The 22,957-nt window shown below is 38.4% G+C and overlaps 1 protein-coding gene across 2 annotated transcripts in view; it reads right to left on the bottom strand.

Moving 5' to 3' along the window:
- cad (carbamoyl-phosphate synthetase 2, aspartate transcarbamylase, and dihydroorotase) overlaps window positions 1–22,957 on the bottom strand; it is a 143,490-nt gene that overhangs the window by 7,988 nt on the left and 112,545 nt on the right. The window contains exons 33-42 of one of the 2 annotated variants that reach the window (XM_060851657.1): window positions 21,652–21,792; window positions 18,565–18,648; window positions 15,876–16,029; window positions 14,258–14,305; window positions 12,662–12,822; window positions 9,579–9,653; window positions 6,729–6,941; window positions 2,727–2,852; window positions 1,217–1,372; window positions 883–984 (exon numbers count right to left, since the gene is read on the bottom strand). In XM_060851657.1, the coding sequence (XP_060707640.1) occupies window positions 883–984; window positions 1,217–1,372; window positions 2,727–2,852; window positions 6,729–6,941; window positions 9,579–9,653; window positions 12,662–12,822; window positions 14,258–14,305; window positions 15,876–16,029; window positions 18,565–18,648; window positions 21,652–21,792 (1,260 nt within the window). The remainder of the gene's footprint in view (window positions 1–882; window positions 985–1,216; window positions 1,373–2,726; window positions 2,853–6,728; window positions 6,942–9,578; window positions 9,654–12,661; window positions 12,823–14,257; window positions 14,306–15,875; window positions 16,030–18,564; window positions 18,649–21,651; window positions 21,793–22,957) is intronic. The other variant, XM_060851663.1, reaches the window with a different exon arrangement.

Here is a 22,957-nt window from a genome sequence, read left to right as displayed (position 1 = left end):
TCAGTCACAATGATGGTTTTAAGCCTACCCTTACCAATTTGATGTTTCAGATTCTATGGCTCCATGTTTGGTTCTTCCATTGTAAAGATAGATACAAAATATCTACTTATAATCTCTGCCATTTCCTTGTTTCCCATTGTTAACTTCTTCATCTCATTCTCCACAGGGGGGGGGGGGGTGCAGGGGGGAACCTTGCTAATTTAATTCCCCCCACTATAGTCTTTTAGACACCTTTTGCTCATTTCTAAAATCCTCTCAACCTCCAGCTATGTCATTATTCTTTACAGCATTTCAGGCAGTTTCTTTCAATTCAATGATTGTTAGCTTCCTTGTTAGCCACAAATGGAGTATCCTTCTTTGTTAGTCTTTTTTAATAGAATTCATCTTCATTGAGTGTTTCAGAATACCTTCAAAACTCTACCATTGCTTATTTATAGTCTTACATGTGAACCAATTTTCCTAGTACACTGCAGCCAATAGTGCCTTCATAATTGGCTCTACTTAAGACTAATTTGAGACCCAAGTATCATACCTTCAAATTGAATGCAGATTCTACAATGATGGGATCACTGTTGCATGGAAGATCCTTCACTGCAAGTTCATTAATTAATCCTCTTTCATTATCAAAGCCCAACATATTATGCCTCGTTCTAGAATCAGACTATGTACCTAATTCAAGAAACTAATGCAGTCCACAAAAATTCATCTTCAGGCTACTTTTGCAATCATTTTTGGCTTTATTAGGTAAACTGGTTCAAGAAGCTGAAATTTTAAATGCTATTCTAGAATTCTACATTTGATTTTCAAATAAGTGTGTGTGCATGTTGGGTGGTGGAGGTGGAGACATCCCAGTATTCTCTTTAATATATGTTAAATTATTACCGCTCTGTATTCTTCCTCGGAGGCAAATCTTTCTTTCTGAATCCTTGTCATGTATAACACATCAGTATCTGGTAAAGCCTCTTCCAAACTATCAAATTCCTCCTGTGTACACAAATGTGTGTTAATATGCAGACTGGAAAGTAAACAGCAAAACTGCATTCACATAAATTTTTAGATCAGAGTTCATATATTGAAGTTTCTTGAATTCTAAGGGTCCTTAGAACATTGCCCATTCGAAACATAACAGAAGTTTAACATTCAACACTATTACTTTCAGAAGTAAGCTGTTCAAATTAAACTCCAGTTAAGTCTACATGTCATCAGTTTTGCTTACCTGCTTGATTCCTTTAGATGCCAGAAAATGTATGATATTTTGCGGCATGCGAAGGTTTCTGGGAGTAACATATCGGAGATTAACACGGTATAATGTAAGAAGGTAGGCCAGTGAATGTACTGTTCTCCCATGTTTCAGATCTCCAACCATTGTAATCTATTAAGTAAAATTACAAAGTGGTAAAAATAATTGTTATTTCAATGACAAAAACTGAAATTGGTGGAAAAGCTCAGCATGTCAGGCAGCATCTGTGAAGAGAAATCAGTTAACATTTCAGGTGCACTGACCCTTCCTTAGATGAGTTCTGAGGAAGGGTCAGTGGACCTGAAACTTTAACTTTGATTTCTTGTCACAGATGGTGTCAGACTTGCCGAGCTTTTCTACCAATTTCTGTTTTTGTTTCTGATTTACAGCATCGATAGTTCTTTTGGTTTTCATTTGCTATTTTGATAAGTTTGTCCCAGATTGATAACATTTATGCATTTGCCAAATTGGACTGTTCCTTATTAAATGTGAGATCTGGTAAGATCCAGTGACAATATATACACAGAAGACATTTAATAACTGTAGAACCTTAGTATTTTCGTGTTATTGCAGTTTAGCATGCATTAGATTTGCAACTTCCTGCATCAAAATCAAATCATAATAAAAAGGGAAAAATAACTGTCAATACTATTTGCATGTTAACATTCCAGTAGTTTTGATCACCTGGAATAACCAAGTTGGTGCAAAAATAACTCAGCTAAATCAGAAAAAGTATGCTGCAAAAGCTTTTTGAAAATTCAGTTGGGAGGATGTGATGGTGAACTGTTTTCTTGAATCACTGCCGTTCATTTGGTGGTAGCTCCAGAACTTTGACCCAGTGACAGTGAAGGAAAGTGATACATTTCCAAGGGAGTGACTTAAAGTGGAACTTGCAGATGGCAGTGTTCTCATGTATCTGCTGTCCTTGTCTTTGGTACAAAACAAACCCAATGTTACCCACAATTAACCATTCTAACTGGATTAGAAGAGCTTGAAGTAAGTTCTTACTCATGCTTAGACACAGGATTCTTATATTTTCGCTTTCATAGGCTGCAGATGTCTCTGGCTCTGCCAGCCTTTATGGTCTAAATGGTAGTGGTGAGCTGCCTTCTTGAAATACTGCGGTCCAGTGGACTGCATACATCAACAATGCTGTTAAAGGAGTTCCAGTATTTTGTTCCTTCACTGTAACTGGGTCAGTGATGTATTTCCAAATCGGGCTGGCATGGGCCTTGAGAGAGCAATTTGCAGGCAACGGTGATCCCATAACACCTGATGCCTTTGTCCATCTAGGCCACAAGAATCATGGGCTGAGAAGGTACCATCAAAAGAGCCTTTCTGAGTTGCTGTAGTGCATCTGGTAAATGACATGCACTACTGCCACTGTGAGTTGGTGATGAGGAAATGCCTTATAGATGGTGAACTTTGGTGAATTAGCAAACAAGTTACTTACAGCAAAATTATTCATGTGAAGAATATATCTTACCGTCATTCCATTCACTGTCCCCAGCTCCTCACGAATAGTAAAAATGTCAAGCAATGCCTGAGTTGGGTGCTCACCAACACCATCTCCTGCATTAATAATAGGCTTTCGACAATGTTTAGCAGCAAGCTGAAAGAAAAGAGGTAAATGTTTTGTGTTTTGTTTTGTAATTGCCATTTATGTGTTGTCAATGATACACTTAAGCACATGGAGTGGAAATTACACTGAGCAGCACATTCAGAATTCAAGCCAGCCCAATTGGATGTCACAAAAAAATTTAAATCAAGCTAGTTATTTATAATGATGTGGAGGTGCTGGTGTTGGGACTGGGGTGAACAAAGTCATAAGTCACATGACACCAGGTTATAGTCTAACAGGTTTATTTGAAATCACACGCTTTTACAGCACTGCTCCTTCGTCAGTTTATCTTATGTTTAAATAAACGTATAGATTTATAAAAATTCAATACAGAACTTTAACACTCCTTCTTAAAAGAAACTAAATATGCAATCACTTATCCTTCACCTTAAATCTCTCATCCACACTTAACTGCCACAACTTTCCATTTAAATTCCTAGCAACTGTTCATTTAGACATTTGTCTTCGGCAGTTCTAGATCACCATATTAACACAATAGAACCAGCACTTAATTGTTCCATTAATTTAGTCTATCCTGTTGCATGACCTGAACAGAAATAGTTTCCATAAACTTCTGTAAAGAAATTTGAACTTCCAGCTAATAGCTGAAAAGGGTGACAAGAATTCACATTAAATACTTTAATTGTAGTCAGTGCTATTAGTTCATTTACTAAACATTATTTTTACAAGCAACTGATACTTTAAATAATAGAACTATTTATTCCTATTTTTAATGCAAAAAAAAACTACTTTGCAGGTCTATTTATGCTGAGCCTTTGGTAGCCATTAAATTTCCTAGATCCAGTCAAAAACACTTAGTTTCCACATTTACCTTTCATTCCTTTCCTTTCTTAACCCTGGTAACATTCTCAGATAGCTTGCACTAGAGGGACAATTGCTAGGAAAAGCTCTCACTGTAAAGGCTAAGGGAATTTTCCAAAAATCCTCACAAAGTTGATTATTTCAACATGAGCAAATGCCCTGATCACATGACTGACCTGAAAAAAAAACTTTTAACCTCTTGCCCTTTCTTGCAGATCCTGTCAGACTGTGCCTGAGTATTTCAGGAATATTACGGAAAACCTTTCCCTCTCAGCCCATCTCCAAGGAAACATGAATCACGTGACTCCCATCCCAGTCAAAATATGGATTAGCTATACTTAAGCCCACTAATTGTCTACCTTGGAAGTAAGCAAACAGTTTAAAGCATAACTACTTACAACCCAACATCCTCAATACTTTCTTGGGTTTTGGGAGACTAGCAGTTTAATCACCATAAAAATTATGCCAGTATTCTCTAGGAGCAAATACTTTGCAGCTTCTTTCCAGCAAAGAAGCCTGCTCTCACAGTAACCACTAACAGCTATGTCATTTACACCAGTTATTAGACAAACCTCAGAATAAATCAAATGACCACTTTGTTTTGCAATTCTATCACTACAGCAAAATTATGTTATGTTCAATCTTACACAATTTTCTACTTCAAACCAGGACATTTTGGAGATTAGACACTGTAGGAAATTAACCCATGTTAGAACAGTAAGGCCAGTTGGAAGCAATACCTTACTAAAGACCTAATATAATTAAAGTCAAAACTTCTTATTGTGAAAGAATACCACTTGCAGCCAAGAGAAAAGTAAAATTAAGCCGAAAGGTCTTGTAAAAACAACACAAGCATCAATTTCTGAGCTATTTCCTCAATACCTCTGAAAATGGAGTTGCAGGTAGACAGGGCAGTGAAGGTGGCTTCTGGCACACTGGCCTTCATCAGTCATGGCATTGAGTAAAAAGTTGGGAAATTATGTTGCAGCTGTACAGGACATTGATGAGGCTGCACTCAGAATATTGTGTTCAGTTTTGGTCACCTTGCTAACAAGAAGGATATTATTAAACTGGAAAGAGTGCAAAAGAAATTCACAAGAATGTTGCCAGGACTCAACAGTCTGAGTTATAAGGAGAGGTTGAACAAGCTAAGACTTGTTTCATTAAAGTGTAGGAGACCTGGGGTGGGGGTGGGGCGGGTGGGAGGAGGGGGGAATCTTACAGAAGTGTATAAGATCATGAGAGACATACATATGATGAATGGACTTAGTCTTTTTCCCAGGGTTAGGGAACAAAGGACTAAAAGGCATCAATTTAAAGTTAAAGTTAGAGAGTATAAAATAAAAGGGAACCTGAGGGGCAACTTTTCTTTTAAAAACAGAGGGTAGTATACACCTGGAACGAGCTGTCACTAGAATTAGTTGAAGTGGGTACATTAACAACACTTAAAAGGCATTTGGACAAATACATGAATAGAAAAGGTTTAGAAGGATGTGGCAGAAAGTGAGGATAGCAGATGCTGGGGATCAGTCAAAGATTGTGGTGCTGGAAAAACACAGCTGGTCGGGCAGCATCCGAGTATCAGGAGAATTGACACGAGCATAAGGCCTCCATCAGGAATGAGGTTTGTGGCCCAAGGGGATGGAGAGATAAATGGGACGGAAGGTAGATGGGAATGCAATAAGTAGATGAAGGTGATATATCGGAGTGGATAGGTGGGAAGGAAGACGGATAGGTAGGACAGTTCAAGATGGCAGTGCCAAGTTGGAAGGTTGGATCTGGGATAAGGTGGGGAAAGGGCAAATGTGGATCCCATGTGGTTGGAGGGTCCCAAGGCAGAAAATGAGGTATTCTTCTTCCAGGCATCAGATGGTTAGGGTTTGGCGGTGGCAGGGTTTGCACTTGTTGCACTGCAAGAAGTGCAAAGCCTGTACCCACACCTCCCCCCAAGGCCTCAAAGGATCCTTCCACATCTAACAGAGATTTACGTGTACTTCTCCACACATCATCTACTGTGTCCGCTGCTCCTGACTTGTTCTTACCTACACTGGGGAGACATGTCGTCAACCTGTGGAATGTTTCAGAGAATGTTTCTGGGACACAATAACCCCACTGCCCAGTGGCCGAACATTTTAACACCCCCTCCCACTCAGCCAAGGACATGCAAGTCCTAGGCCTCCTCCACCATCAAACCCTAACTACCTGGAGGAAGAATGCCTCATCTTCTGCCTTGGGACACTCCAACCACACGAGATCAATGTGGATTTCACCAGTTTCCTCATTTCCCCACCCAACACCTTACACCAGATCCAACCTTCCAACTTGGCACTGCCCTCTTGAACTGTCCTACTTATCCATCTTCTTTTCCATCTATCTGTTCTGACTATCATCTTCATCCCCCTAATCCCCCCAGCCCCAATCCCATCCCACTTATCCCCTTGGGCCACAAGCCTCATTCCTGATGAAGGGCTTATGCTTGAAACATCGAATCTCCTGCTCCTCGGATGCTGCCTGACCAGCTGTGCTTTTCCAGCATTACACTCTTCGACTTAGAAGGATATAGGCCAAATGCAGGGAAATGGGGTTAGAGTGGATTGACATTTTCATTGGCATGGACCAATTTGGGCCAAAGAGCCTGTCTCCGTGCTGTAGGAATCTATGACTCTATGACCTCAGAAATAATCTTCACTAATTAAACCACTTAGGCAACTTACTGAACACCCACCTCATGTATACAGAGTAAGAAAAGAATCACATTCTTATTTTACAAATCCAGCATAAAGCAAAGCAATCAAGTTCTCTATTTAAATTACACAGTTAAATTGCTAATCAAATCCAACAAATAACAGCTTATGATTGCTGTTAGATTAAAAGATAAATATTCTTACATACCATGTAAAATTAATATACACAAGGTTTTCAGTTTATTTTTACACACTTATGAGGAAGCATATTTATTGATACCAATTTACTCCAAGTGAAGAATCTTAGAAAATTAAACCATTATCAAATAATATTTTGCATTCAGGATTTTCAAAGACATACCTCAACTGCGTCTGGCTGAGGATGGCGCAGAACCAAGACATCCACGTAGCAGCTCATTGTTTGTACAGAATCTAAGAGAGACTCCCCTTTCTGTACAGAAGAAGTAGCTTCTGAAAAATGAATCACAGAACCTCCAAGCCGTTGCATGGCAGCAGCAAATGAACTACTAGTTCTTGTGCTGACCTCATAAAACATGGAAGCCATAACTTTCCCCTTTAATAAGAAAATAAAAATAATAGAATTAGAATTTCAGCTTTTTAAAAACTTACTTGATATTTCAAAATTAAAATGGTAGGACACTATACAGGTCATTCTGCCATAATTGAGATTGACAAATAGGAGACGCTGTTTCTAAAGCATGAAATTTAAAAACGTGTGTTGGCTATAACACGATTACATCATCAACACTTTGTTATTTTTAATGGGCAATTTTTATATAGCAAGTCACACAAGAATGCAGCATTGCATTATAGAACTGCCTGAAGTTGATTTTAGTTTCTATGATTTGTATTATGTAGCAGAGTGATGGCTAATTTACAGGTTTAACATAATTAAAAATTTATTTATGGGATGCTGACATTGCTGGCTGAACCAGCATTTACTTGTCATCCCTAGCTGGCTGAGAAGGTGATAACAGGATCTGGACCAGACGGGCCAATGGGCTGAGGAGTGGCAGATGCAGTTTAATTCAGATAAATGCAAGGTGCTGCATTTTGGGAAAGCAAATCTTAGCAGGACTTGTACACTTAATGGTAAGGTCCTAGGGAAGTGTTGCTGAACAAAGAGACCTTGGAGTGCAGGTTCATAGCTCCTTGAAAGTGGAGTAGCAGATAGATAGGATAGTGAAGAAGGCTTTTGGTATGCTTTCCTTTATTGGTCAGAGTATTGAGTACAGGAGTTGGGAGGTCATGTTGCAGCTGTACAGGACATTGGTTAGGCCACTGTTGGAATATTGGTAGTGGATTTGGACAAGTGCTTAATAAGGTGCCTTGATGAATTTCTGCAGTGCATCTGTTGCTGGAATACACTGTTACATCTGGTCATCCATTGTGGAAAGACTGGCTGTTTGTGGATGCAATGCCAGTGAAGTGAGCTGCATTGTGGGGTCAAGCTTCTTGTTTGTTATTGGAGCTGCATCATATTCCTGACTTATGCCTTGTAAATGGTGGACTGACTTTGGGAAGTCAGGAGGCAAGTTCCTTACTGAAAAATTCCTAGCATTTGATCAACTTTTATAGCCACTGTATGTATGTGGTGAGTTCAGTTCAGTTTCTGGTCAATGGTGACCCTAAAATATTGATAATGAGGGATTCAGTACAATTAATGACATTGAACATTGTGGGGTAATGGTTAGATTCTCTTTTTGGACATTTTCATCACAAACAATTGCTGCCTATCTAGAAGGCAAAACAGTATTTACCTTATTACTTGACTGTCATCTGCAGCCTAGTATGAAATAGAATTTGAAAGTTTGGACAAGATGGATGAATAATAGAATTGAGATTACCAGTCTCAATTTTGCCTCTTGTATTCATTCTCAACAAACCAGGATTCTCACAAGTCGCGATCGTCACAAGCATCTCTTATGAAACAGAAGATATCCCAAGCCATTTCACCATGAAGAAAAAGTATGGATGTTGATGAGATAAATGACAATGTTTGCTTGTAGCACTTACAGCCCATGTACATATGCAGTATCAGTGACAAGAAACTACTTTAATAGAAATGTTTTTACAATCAGAAAAGTAACAGTTGCTAACTCTTAAAACACCTTGTTCCAACATAACCAAATTCATAACAATGAAAGAGTATGATAAAGATGTAAAGGCTTAGAAATTACCAATTAAAGCAATACCGTTTTTCAAAGAGTTATTCAAGTAGTACATAGTGTGTTGTTTGACAACTGGTAAAATGAATTAAAATGTTAGAAGAACAAATTTAAAATCACCCAACGTTGGGCTTGTACTCATAGCCATGGGACAACAATCCCATTATCAACTAATGGTACTAAGCCAGATGGTCTCAGAACATTCTGCACAAAACCTTTCCAACCTATTTATTTATAATTGTGATACTGTGGAGCATGGGTTGAATGTGCTTGTACAACTATTTCTGGCACATTTCTGCTGGACACAGATAATGTAGTAAAAGCAATAATCAAAAACGATAATGCTCACGGGCAGGAAGTGAGGGAGTTTTGAAAGCAGGATCAGACAATACAGAGGGAACGTTGTGAGGAATTTCTGAAGACAAGGCATGTGGACAAGTGGCTGATCGCATGGCCAATACTGAAGGACAAGGAGCAAGCAAAGGGAAGAATAAATATGAAGATGGGACTAAAAACTGGGTGTTTGTGGAGGCAGGAAGAATGAACTGGGTAACTGCTGAACCAGAAACCATTATTAAGATCAATCTATGAGGTAACAAGGAGTTCAACAGCAATGGAGTAGGTCTGCAGCAGACAATTTAATGGTGTTAAAAAGCTGTTTTTTTAAAACAGTATGTGTGGATGAGGAAGTTAAGTGGTATGGTGAGTTGCACAAAAAGACGGAGACAGAAAGGTAGATTTGCATGTTTTCAGCATGGGTGTGGAAACACCCTATTCTTCTGAATAACATCATGAATAAATAATTTGCAAACAGTGAAATGAAAGAGACAACTTGGATCCCTAGGGTACACCAGAAAAATGATAAATCTTAGATTGGTGTACCTTAAACAAAAACACAAAGGGGAACCTCTGGAAAAAAAATGACAAATGTAAATAAAAAAACGTAGACATCTGAAGCGCAGTGTGAAAACACTCAGCCTCTGCGATCAATGTCATAAATTAAAATTGCTTAAAGAACAAACCTTTAGAAGGTCCAAGCTACGATCTTTCTGCACCGTCAAACGCAGGTTATGAGCAAGATTGAACAAATGGGATAACTACACACAAGAACAAGACAGGCTGTCAGCAGGTCAACATATGCAAAAATTCTTATAACACAATATAAATGTGCAATTAATATTCACTACATTTTCCCTCGACATCTCTTCATAATGAAATTTTCAATATGGGCTGGAGATACATCTACAACTCGTCATGTCCAAGTTAACATGATTATCACGTTGGCACGAACAACAACTGTAGCTTCCCTAATCAGCATGAAAGTATTCAGCTAGCTTAATTTTTCTGATATTTTGAGTCCTTTATTTAAGTCACCAATAGAGATCAAATGTTAGATGTACCACAATTATAGTTTTCAGTCTGTACATCTCTGTGTACACATCTCAAACTATTTGTTATACAAATAAAATCACATTCAACCTACCAAAGACCTTTGTGTAGGCATCCCAAATTTCCTCAAACATAAAAAGGGCCATGGATTATTTTAAAATAAAACTGTTTCTGGGATGAGTGCCACCGTAAGGATAGCATTTATTGCCAATTCATAATTGCCTAAGAAAAGGTGATGGCGAACCCCCTTTTTGAATTGCTACAGTCCATGTTGCTTAGGTGCTTCTTTCAGTGGTAGTTTGCAGTTCAGTGGCAGAATGCAGTTAAGACCCAACCAAAATGCTGTGGACCTGGAGCTGTATGTTGGCCATATCAGATAAGGAAGTAAGATTTTCACCCCAAAGGACACAAGTGAACCAGATGGGTTAGCACACCAATCCAGGAGTTTCATAATTAATGAGACTTATATTTGTCAGATTTATTAACTGAATGCACAGTCCCCTAGTAGCCATGGTGAGATTTGAATTTATATTTCCCAATGATCTGATCCAGCCAGTGGATGAACAGTTCAGTGACATAACATCACTGTCAACCTTTTACATGTTCACAACTCAATTCTCTTGGCGAAAGTAACAGAGACATTAAACAGGAGTAACAAAGCACAGCACACCATGTTTACAGAAATGATGTACTTATACGCTTGATTCTTAATGCTCTCTGAAACAGCCCAGCTGCTCATTCAGTTGTAGAAGTTATTTAATAGATCATGCTATCAAAGTAATTAGAGACATGCAATAAATGTTAACATTGACTTTTATATTTTTAGAATTTGAACAAAGTCATATGTTTCCTTTCTCTAATAGGAAATTGGTTACTTTGTGTTTTTCCTGAGCTACAGGTGATTTTTCACAAATAAACCTTTAAACAATGGAAAGCACAGATGACAGAGATGCTGTAGTTCTTAAATCATGGCAGGCACAACTGAAAACACAGCTGTTGGACTCAAACATTGACACTAGCATTGATGCATCATCCATAATCAATATCAATACTGAAGACGTATCAGTAACATGACACAAAAGATGCTCCTGAAAACTCAAGTAAGTCCCATGGTTGACATTTAAATTAGTGTAACATTTGCAATTTCTGGTATATATCTGAAGGCTGTTGTGGTTCTGTTCGTTGAGCTGGGAATGTGTATTACATTCCCCTGTCTAGGTGACATTCTCAGTGCTTGGGAGCTTCCTGTGAAGTGCTTCTGTGTTGTTTCCTCCGGCATTTATAGTGGTTTGTCTCTGCCACTTCCGGTTGTCAGTTCCAGCTGTCCGCTGCAGTGGCCGGTATATAGGATCCAGGTCGATGTGCTTGATGATAGAATCTGTGGAGGAGTGCCACGCCTCTAGGAATTCCCTGGCTGTTCTCTGTTTGGCTTGTCCTATAATAGTAGTGTTGTCTCAGTCGAACTCACGTTGCTTGTCATCAGCGTGTGTGGCTACTAAGGATAGCCGGTCATGTCGTTTCGACAACGGACAGCTGGAACTGACAACCAGAAGCGGCAGAGCCAAACCACTATAAATGCCGGAGGAAACAACACAGAAGCGCTTCACAGGAGGGTCCCAAGCACTGAGGATTCACTAGACAGGGAACGAAACGTCTGCAACACAAATTCCCAGCTCAGCGAACAGAACCACAAAAACGAGCACCCAAGCTACAGACCTTCTCACAAACTTTGAACATCTGAAGGCATCTGGACAAGGCAAGTTAGAGGAATCTCGACTATCCAGAGTTCGGTTAACCGAACAAAATATTCCCTGCCAGTGTCCTTCAGATAATCAAGATTCCTCTGTATAATGTATGTGGGTGTTTATTTCCAAACATATGAATGTTTGCAATTTCACATCGTATGTTCCAAAAATTAGCTGATATCTTATACTGGCAGTTTGACCAGGACTTGTTCCACCTGTCAGTCAATTAAAATCAAGTGAGCTCACTGTTCTCCCAGATAACTTGCAGCAGTGCAGACATGCACAATGGAAATGTATGAAAGTTACAAACAATTATTACACTATGTAACAATGTGGAACACATCATGAATGCCACTAAGAAACATATTTGAGAAACTGAGTTTGTTGAATTATGGCACAGATATAACATAATTGGTCAGTCAACACCCTGTAAATGCTGTGTTCAGAATATAAATCGATGCAATGTCAGTGTGAAAATCTCTTATCTGCCAGAATGTTTAACTTAAACTATCATATTTACATTTGTGAAATAAAACAAAAATCATTCTAAGCGATGGAAAGCAATTCTTACAATAGGTTTTGCATGATGGCAAAATCATTAAGAGTTGCACCTGTCTACTACAGGCAAAACTTGAAAATAAAACAGATGATAAGTCACTTGCTGTCTTAGCAAATGTCCTAGAAATTTTGATACGGTCTAGAATTCTTTTCTCCACAAGGAGAGCACAACACGTCTGCTTTGGATGAAAACTAGCACCAAACTGGACTTTGGTTAAATGCTGGACATCAACACAATCCTTGGGTTCTTTAAATATTAATATCAGGCCTCCCAATCAAGGTCCTTGCTCATTAAAACCACTTCAAGTCAATCAATGATCAATTTCATGAGGCACTTCAGTCAGCTTGAGAACAGAAATATTCTACTAATGGAAACATGAAAGCAGATTCAAATCAATGAAAATCACAATTACCTGGTCTTTGGTAAACTGTCTGACTGACAGAATGTGTTGTCCAACATAATGATGCAACAAAGGGGAACACGGATGAGGGACAGTTTGAACCGCTAGATTCTGTGGTGATAGAAGCCTCGAGACTGGAGGAGGATGTATATAACCGTCTTGATTAATGGTATCTTTGGCGCATTTAAAAAAAAAAGTGTTCGGTTATTATTCCACCATTTTTAAAAATGTCTGGCTTTTTGCTGTTAAGCAAACATTCAGTTGAACCCTCTGCTGATGACTACTTTTAGTTTGAACATATCAACAAATGTTGACTAACTTGTCAGTTTCAAAACAATCCAGTTATCAAAGCCATGAAAGACTTTAGCTTTGGGGGTCTGAAAGAGAGATCTGTTCAAACCAAGCATACGCTTTAACACTAAGGTTCATAGTCAACAGGTCCAAGTTGGTGCCACTGTCATAAGGCATCGAAAGCAATATTGCATTATTGACACCATCATACAATTAACCACATAGGCCTTGTATACAGTACTCAATTCCCCAAGTCTCTTAACAACTGGTCACCTGGCCCTGATTAAGTTGGGACTGAAAATCGTTGCTTCCATTGTGTTGTATGTAGATTTCTGTTTGATGGCATCTTATTTTCCTTTCAGGCAACTGCTGTTCATGAATGTGCCATTCCCAAATCTTCTCTGCATATATATTTTGTTCATTTTGTTGTTCTATACAATTGTCTTTGATCCTGCGCTGTCAACATGTTCGTCATTTAGTCTGTGTCTTCCAATCTATCATAGACCATCCCTTGTGTTCTATTTCTGATCGCCTCATCTTCCACCTTCTTAAAACCAGCTACACTTTTAACATCTCCAAGCATTGATGAAAGATCAGATGTTAAATGTCAATTCCATTTCGTCTTCACAGTTGCTGCCTGACCTAAACATCTCCAACATTTTCTGTTTTAATTTCTGAAAACTCAGGTGTTTGATTTATGGAACAGTTTGTGCAATTGGTTTGTGAGGGTTGACTAGAGAAAATAATTGCAAACCTCCAAATATAAATGTGAACCAAGCCATGACAGCAACCTGTATTCCAACTCCGTTTTTAGCAAAATCATCAAAACCAAACTTAACATTTATTATGGCAGAATTTGTTTTAAAGTTCTTCCAATCAGATTTCTATAATGTATAAATGCTGTCCAGTCTTGTGACATGCATACATTTTAGAATATCAGGGTCAGCACTTTCCAGGTGGCAGCTTCAATATTTTTCTCCCAAATTCTTAAAAAACCAGCATAGCTCTTTTTGAAAAAATGTTTTTTTTTATAAAAGGAAGGAATTTAGAGGGTGGTTGTTGGGTTTGAGAAGCAAAATTAAATGTTTTATGTCTGTGGCCTTTCATTAGACCAGAAATGTTAACCAGTTCCTCTCTCCACAGATACTACCAACCAAATAATATTTTCACTTGGGTTTACAGCATCCATAGTAGTTTTGAATTGTTGGAAAGACTGGCTACCCAAATCCATTGACACTGATGATAAAAGTAATCAATTCTAATAAATTTCTAAACATTCCACATGTTGAATTTTAAATCAGAAACTGCAATTCACACCTTGTTCGATGAATTTCTTGGTTGCTTTTTCCTTGAATTCTCCTTCAGCTGTTTAAATCAAAGCATTCAGAAGCAGCAAAATGTCAGTGATTAATTGAATCCAGTATTCGAAATCTGAAGAGTCAAGCATGCTCTCCAATGTAACATGACATTTTCACGCGCTGCAATATAATACATTTTTCATCACTTAACTAAGGGAATATACGAATTGCATTGAAAATAAATGATAGCACTTCGGATTCGGTTGTGAAACAAGCAATTTTTTTTTAAAGAAAAAATGTTGTTTGATGTATCACTCAACAGAGCATGACTGACATTATTTGAGAGGCAGTAAAATATATAATTGCTTGAAACAAAAGGGGCATTTGGATTTTAAAAATGATCTGATAAAATCACAAAAATAATTAATTAAACAAACAGTTAATTTCATTTCAAATGTTACAAGATGTCAACTTTAGATTCAAAGCAAAGGTTGAAGAGTTATTGCTCCAGATTGGATTTCTTTCTTAGCCATTATGGAAGACAATGGAACAATGAAAACTTTGTTTAAATAAAAATCAGGCATCTTACAATTAATTTCTGTATTTCATATTTATGCTTTTTTAAAGGAATTAAAAATCTTAAGGTTGTCAACATACCAAAAACAGTCATGGAGTACTACTGTTGTACTAACCATGATCATGCATTACAATTATCAAGTGAAGGAATGAAAATATTTTCTCAGAAGTTTAATCTCCTTGCAGGCAGATTCTAGACTAAAATCATCAGCGTCTGAACACAATGACATAACCACACACCTGAACAGTTAGCCTGTTCAAAAGCATCAGTTCACACAAACAAGTATTTGATAGACTAACAGAATGAGGCTGAGTTGTCAAATTGTCAAAGACAACATTCAGCCAAGCTCACCATGCAACAAAACTGAGCTCAAAACATTTAGATTGAAGGCAATACTTGGTCATTGTATAAAACATGCTTTATAAATCGGTTATAGTTATTTCTTATAGATTTATTAAGGGGTACGCTCAGAATTTACTCGAATTGCTGCTTACCCTGGCACAAATCATCCTATTCTGTTTGCATGAGAACTCTTTTGGAAAAATGTGAAGCAATGGCTCACTTGATAAACAGCAATGTAAGTGAAACGTGCTATTTGCAAACTATGCACTGTAAGTAACATAAAGAGTGAGATGAAAGCCATCAATTTGTACATCTTCAAAAAAGTAAACGTGATACAACAATACATGGGAAAATGAACTAAAGTACAAGAGCAAATATAGAATTAATATATCTATTTGCATAAATGTGGATATAATTTATTTTTATGACAAAAATAGAAATTGTTGGAAAAGCCCTGCAGGTCTGTCAGTGGAGAAAAATCAGAGTTAATGTTTCTCAGCACAGATACTTCCAGATCTGCTGAGCTTTCTCAGCAATTGCTATTTTTATCTGATTTATAGCATGTGCAGGTTTTTAATTTGTTTTATTATTGATCCCAAAAGAACAAAGAATATCAAGCCATCTATTGATCTTATAGACCAATGCACCAACAATTGATTAAAAATTAAACTGCAGTAGATGATGTTAAGTCATAATCAAAAGAGCAAAGGAAATGTACCATTTGGAAGTCCAGGGTCAGAAGAGCGATGGATTCTTGGAGGAAGATGGAACCTACCATCCATTGCAGGACCACCACTTGCCAACCTGCGAGGGCTTGGTGCTCTGGTTCGGACTGTTTCAGTTTGAGAAGGATGTTTTGAATGCTCTGGAGTCTTAAAAGTAAGAGTAGCTTAAGCATTTAAATTATAAGGCCATTAGACAATAAGTAATTGTAACAGGAGTAGGTCCCTTAAGCCTGTTCAATCATTCAGCAGGATCAGACATTCTTTATTTCATTCTTTATTTCCTGTATTTCCCACCAACCCTAGATTCCCCAGCTGATCAGCAAATTACCTATCTCAGCCATAGATATATTCAAGGACTTTGCAGCAAGGAGTTCCAAAAACACTAATCCTCATAGAATAATTTCCTCATCTAAGTCTCAAATTGGTGCTTGTTTATCTAAGATTACAGCTTCTGGTCAGAGACTCTCCTGCAAGGATAAATACCAGCTCAGCATTTACATTGTCAAGCCATGTAAAAATCATTCTTATAGTCGTCACAGGCAAGTGTTGTTTTGGTTGATTTTTGGGGGGTGGGCAAGAGAAAGGAAGGTTTGCAGACCGCTGAGGAATCTTGAGATTAGAGTGGGAGAATGGCAGAACAATGGTGTGCCTAACTACCAGGCTTAACAGAATAGACAATCCCACTAGGGTGTGGGTGGGACATATTCCAGCAGCTTCCACATTCAAAAGGATCATTCGCCACTATTTCAGACAACTCCAGCAGAATGCCACCACCCCAGACATCTTCCCCTTACTCCCCTTCTGCACTTCGCAGGAATGGTTCCGTCCACGGCATCTTATCGATTGATCAATCATGAACACAACATGGAACCTGCTTTCCCATCTACGTTATTATATTATCTACAATTCTGGCTACAGTTCATTCACTTTCTTCCTCCAGGTCATTAATCTATATTGTAAATGGCTGTAGACTGTGGAACTTCGCTGATTACAGGCTAGCAACCTGAAAAAAAAACCCTTGTCCCCACTCATTGTTTCTTGCCCATTAGCCAAACTCTTGATCCATGCCAATATATTACTTCCAACATTGTTGGCTCTTATGACTGGATCTTTTGACGTACCTTGTCAAATGCCTTCTGAATTCATAGTACAATACACTTACTGTTTCCCTCTATCCACGCTGGTTGAGACTTCCTTAAAACACTAATAAATTAATCTCACAATTTCTCCTTCATGAAGCCATGCTGACTTCATGATTTTGATTAAATTATGATTTTCCAAATGCTCTGCTATTACTTCCTTAATAATTGATTCCAATACTTTTCCAACAATAGATGCGAGGCAACGTGGACTAAAGTTATCTGCTTTTTGCTTCCCTCCCTTTTTGAATAGAGTGTCATACTGGAAGTTTTCCAATCCTCTGGTATTTCATCAGAATTCAACGATTTTTGTAAAATAACTATCTCTGTAGCAACCTCTTTTGGGATCTAGGATCCAAGCAAGAAAACTTAAGCTCCATTAATTCATTTAATACTTCTTCTCAAGTGATGGTCCTTGATTCCTTCTCAGTTTTCTTTAGTTTTAATGGGATATTCAAAGCATCTTCCATTGTAGACTGATGCAAAATATCTGTTCAACTCCTCTGCCATTTCTTTGTTCCTCAAAAACATCTCCCCAGATTCATTTTCTATAATGCCTATGCTCACATTGATATCTTTACTTTACACATTTAACGATGCTCGCATTGTCAGTCTTCATATTCCTTGTTAGTTTGCCAGTTTAATTTGTCTTTATTATTTCTTTAGCCCTCCTTTATTCAATAATTAATTTCCTGCAGGCAAACTGGCTGAAACATAGTAAACTTAGCGAGAGAGACTATGAATGCTACTGAAAATCAATTTTATGCCTGTTTCAGTATTTTACAAACCATAGCATACTTGAAACCTAAAACAATCTTCAGTACAGCACTGAAGGAGCAACCCACGGCCAAATTTTGAATGTTAAGAGAAAATGTTAAACAAAGGCAAGGGAGCATTGATTATAACTATATCAGATGCCATCTGCCAGATAAATGCAGCATAGTGACTAGAGTTCTGTACAGTCAGCAGGTTTCCCATCATATAGAGATGTATCAGCACTTAGTAAATCAACTGGTCAGATTCAGTTATTGTAGATTTACTACAACTGCTCAAAAAAGATGAGTGACTTCTTTATTGTTGCTGATATCACTTGACAAAAAAATAGGTGGGACATAATGCAGACACACATTGGTGTATTTTAGACTGCAGGGAAAGAGTGTAAGACAGGGGAACTTGAGGTAAAAAAAAAGTGCAGGTTCCTTCACTCCATTCCCACTTGTCCACTGCCCCCCGAAAGCTCGCAATCATCTGAAATCTTACAATTTTTTTGCCTTTCCCAAAAATTGCATGACTGGAAATCAGAGAGTGTCCAATAAGTACCATTGTTTAACAGCATCAACAGTTTCATGTATACCTTACTGCCTTTTCATCTATATATAGGAGTGTGCTTTTAGAGCATAACATTATCAACAAAAAAGTGCAATATTAAGCTGATTATGCTCATATTGATCAACAGTTGTCCACTGAAATACATCAATAAATGATAATGTATATAAAAAAATTTTATATAAAAAAAATGATCAAATTGGTACTGAAGACTTACTTTTACTGTGGTTAATGCTGGCGGCAATGGGACACCCAAAGGCCATGCTCTCACATCTTGTCCATAACCAGGAGGAACCAATACCTGTAATCACATATTAGTATGTTTTTACACTATGAAAGTTTGCTCCAGAAGTGAATAGTAAAGTATAGTTACACCAAATTGGAAGGTAAAGTTTAAATGACTTAACATGTAGAATTAAGATCTTAACAGTAGGTATTAAAATACCACAGAAACGAAGACAACTTTTTCTCCAGTACTTACTTTCGATTCTAAGGAAACAGTTCATAATTCAATGACTTGTAGCCAATAAATCCATATATAGAACATAACAGCACAGTATAGGCCCTTCGGCCCTCGATGTTTCATTTTACAGATCACACTTCGCCCTCACAAGGCTCACCTTTCCTCATCTCCCTGTAGATAATTTTCAGTCATGTTATGATATACTTTGGAGCTGGTGGGACTCGAATCCATCAACCAGCCCAGAGATAGGAACACTACCACTGTGCTATAAGAACCCCTCTCCACCCAAAAGGCTGAATTGTGTTGACCTAATGGCTTGTCTTCTCACTGCCATATCTAGCTGGAGACCATTTAAATCTCACAGTTCCTCTCCATTTTCAAAACCAAATCCTCTTTTCGCTCAATATCTGCCAACCAACCATCCTCTCCATTCGTTTTATTGAAAACTATGTATAGAGAACAAAGTTAAAAATCACACATTACCAGGCCTGGTGTTGTGATTTTTAATTACAACAGTCCAACACCGCCACCTCCAAAATATAGAGAATATGCGTTTTTGTCCCCAATCAAAACTTTCCATGTAAATTTCCCAAGCCTCACCCTCCTTCCCAATGCTAGAAATATTATGAGTGCCCGCTAGGCATAGCACCCTTATCCCAATTATTCTCTCTCAGATTGGCACTGGTGCTCTGATTTCAGCCTCTTACTCTCTGAAATCTCTGCACCGAATTCTTGTTCCTGATTTTAATGCTTAGGCCACTCACTGTCCTTCAGAAATGCTAGATATTCCTCAAAGTCCCAACATTTAACACTGCTATGCTCGTGCCAAAAGCCAATTTTTTTTTTGGTTAAAATTAATGGACTTGCCTGTTCTCAAAAGAATGGAATTCAGAATTCCAGTCTTCATCAAGATGTCTCTGAATAGCCTACCTCTAACCCAAATACACAGCCTGATACCTCCCTATAGTCCTTTAATTTGGACCACAACCTCATTCTCTTCTTCCTTGTATCCACCATCAGTGGTGAAGGATTCAACTGATTTGGTCCCATTGCCTGGAACTTCCTCTATCTTTCTTATATGTCATAGCTTTCTTGCTATCTGTTAGTGAATCATCAATATCCCTCTCTCTCAGCAGCTTTTTGGTTGTCGTTGGCATTTTTTGAAAAACTAGATGTTGTTTGGTTTGTTGCTATGAAGCACCAGGTATTCAGATTACATTAAAAGATAAAAGGGAACTATGGAGCTATGAGGGAGGAGCTGGCCAAAGTTCAATGGTGCAATACCTTAGCAGGGGTGACAGTGGAGGAACAATGGCGGATATTTCTGTGTATAATGCAGAAGATCACTTCATTCTAAAAAGGAAGAAAAGTCCTAGGAGGAGGCATGGGTGGCCATGGCTGACAAGGGAAGTTAAGGAATATATAAAGTTAAAAGAGAAAAAGTATAACATAGCAAAGATAAGTGGGAAAACAGAGGACTGGGAAGCTTTTAAAGAACAACAGAGGATTACCAAGAAGGAAATACGCAGAGAAAAAATGAGTTACAAAGGTAAACTGGCCAAAAATATAAAGGAGGATAGTCAAAGCTCTTATAGTTGCCAGGCACAGGGATGGAGTCAACTTGGAATCAAGTTTGGGGCAGAGAGACCAAAGTTTCGGTGTTCCAAAAGCTAACGAAAAACATTCTGCTTATCCAGCACAGCCTGTTGGATAAGCAGTTTTGACAATTTAGTAATAATTGAGTTGAGAGGGGTGCTAGATTAGTAGAGTTTGGTGCTACCAGCAGCCATGCAAAATAAAGGCAGCATTTTGGGATAATATCACCTACAGCAGCATGTACATAGATAGGTAGGGGCAAATCTCCAAGGATAAACATTTGGGGGAACCTTTAGTAACAAAGTGGGTGTAGGAATGGAAGATGGCTATAAAACACAGCAGATGGTTCAAGGACAAGGAGGGATAATTTACCTTTAAATGAGTCATAGAGGGTGCCAGTGGGAGCTGATATGAGCAATTTCTGTACTGTGGCAGGAATTCAACTGGTGGGATTCAAACATGATATCCCAGAAAAGATAGGATTGGATTTGAAAGGTGACAAATATATTCAAGGATCTGGGACAGAAAAGGGAATTTGAAGATGAAGATGTGATACAGTTGGAAGGACAGAGGGTTAAAGGATTAAAAAAATAATATGGTGGTTTTAGATAAAAGGGACAGATGAAGAGAGTGAACAGTTAATAACATCACAGAGGGAATGAAGACTGGATGTTTGGTCTTTTAGTGGAAATAGCTTTGTTTGGGCAGGGAATGGGTCTCATGGATGAAAAAAAAACCTGGTTTGAGGGGAGGCAGAAGAAAGACTGAAGATAGATACAGATTCAGGGCTGAGGAGCTTGGTCCACTCAGCAAAAGGAACAAAGAGGGAAGGTGCAGAAGCAGCTGATTGCCACAATGATTGAGCATCTAAAATTCAGGAGATACTCTCAGTTACTGTTGCAAACATGAGGCAACAGGACAGGGAGAAGTGCAAGAATAAAATACTCAAACCACCATAACCTCCAAAAGATCCCTCTTATAAAATTAGAGTTTAGTCAGAACTGAAAGTTTTCATGAATATAAAAACTTGTTCTTTGCCATAAAATATAGATTGAAATTTCCAAAGTACATAATTTCATAATCTGCCCTATAAAGAAAAGGCTGCACAGTTTCTGACAGCATGTTCACTGCATGTCAAGATAAAGCTTAGCACAAAAACGAGCCACAAGTTAGCTGTGTAATGACACAGCAAATATAAATTAAGAACTTAAGACTACTTTAGAAAATCTTTCACATTAACATTACCTGTCCATCAATGTAAGCCACTTCACCTCTCAATACAACGCGTCTGACTTTCCCTTTCACTTTCATTCCTTCAAATGGTGTCCATTTGGACTTTGTGAATTCCATGTAGCTTGGAATAGTCCATTCTTGCTCCAAGTCAACCTGTAATGCAACCAGAGCATTAAAACTGTGTTCAGTCAAGCTGAGCCACCGTGAATCCCGACAATTAGCTTTTAAACTTCTCATACTTCAATGTTCCCTTTCTGCAAAACCCTGATGTTTACTTAAGCAAGAACAGAACGCTGGAATAAGCAGATTTGGCAGAACCGTGGAGACCGTTTTGAATCGGTATGACTCTTCATTAGTTTTACTTAATGCTTTGAAAAGTCTGGCTTACTATTCCACCATGCGTAACGTGATGCTACTACTCGTTAGTTCTGTAGCTTTAGCAATTAGTGTTCATTGTGCCTTCTCTCCCATTTAAATTAGTGACTAATACTTCCAATGATACAAACTTCTTAAAAGCTGCAGGCAGTGAATCAAGTAGTGGCTGAGAAAGCAAAAATGCTTCGGAGAACAGTGGGAACTAATTTACCAGAGATTCCAACTTATGAGCTTATCAATGTTCTAAATTCTTATCACTGGTCAACTCGTGCCATTCATTAGTTGAAACTTTGAAACAAATTAAAAGAACACCATGTAGGTGCTGAATTTCGACAGGCCTCCCCCACCCCACCCACCCCCACCCCATCCCCCACAGGTTCAGAAAAAGGGGGGAACCCAAGGGTGGCTCAGTGGTTAGCACTGCAGCCTCACAGCACCAGGGTCCCAGGTTCAATTCCAGCCTCTGGTGACTCTCTGTGTGGAGTTGCACATTCTCCGTGTCTGCATGGGTTTCCTCTGGGGTATTCTGGTTTCCTCCACAGTCCAAAGATATGCAGGTCAGGTGAATTGACCATGCTCAATTGCCCATAGTGTTAGGAAATGGTTTGGGTGGATTACTCTTCGGAGGGTCAGCGTGGACTGGTTGGGTCAAAAGGGCCTGTTTCCACACTGTAGGGAATCTAAATCTGTGCTCACCCATCGATAACAGGATGCTCTAAAGCAATTAAGAACATCTGCCTTAACATCAGTGAATCTATGTATACAGTACTGCAAGTGATAACATTCACGGTCGTCCCCTTGTGAAATTAATGCAAGTGTTTGATTCTGACCCTGAAACAAAACTCAATTATAATGGAATCTTATTACCCCTTGCAAGCTAGGCACACAGAGGGAAAAACATCTTTGCTGTTACAAGTCCCTGACTCGAGTTCATAAAGAGACA

The sequence above is a fragment of the Hemiscyllium ocellatum genome, chromosome 3, assembly GCF_020745735.1.
Source record: "Hemiscyllium ocellatum isolate sHemOce1 chromosome 3, sHemOce1.pat.X.cur, whole genome shotgun sequence".
NCBI lineage: Eukaryota > Metazoa > Chordata > Chondrichthyes > Orectolobiformes > Hemiscylliidae > Hemiscyllium > Hemiscyllium ocellatum.
Note: the sequence above shows the minus strand (reverse complement) of the source record. Positions and strands in the feature narration are given on the sequence as shown.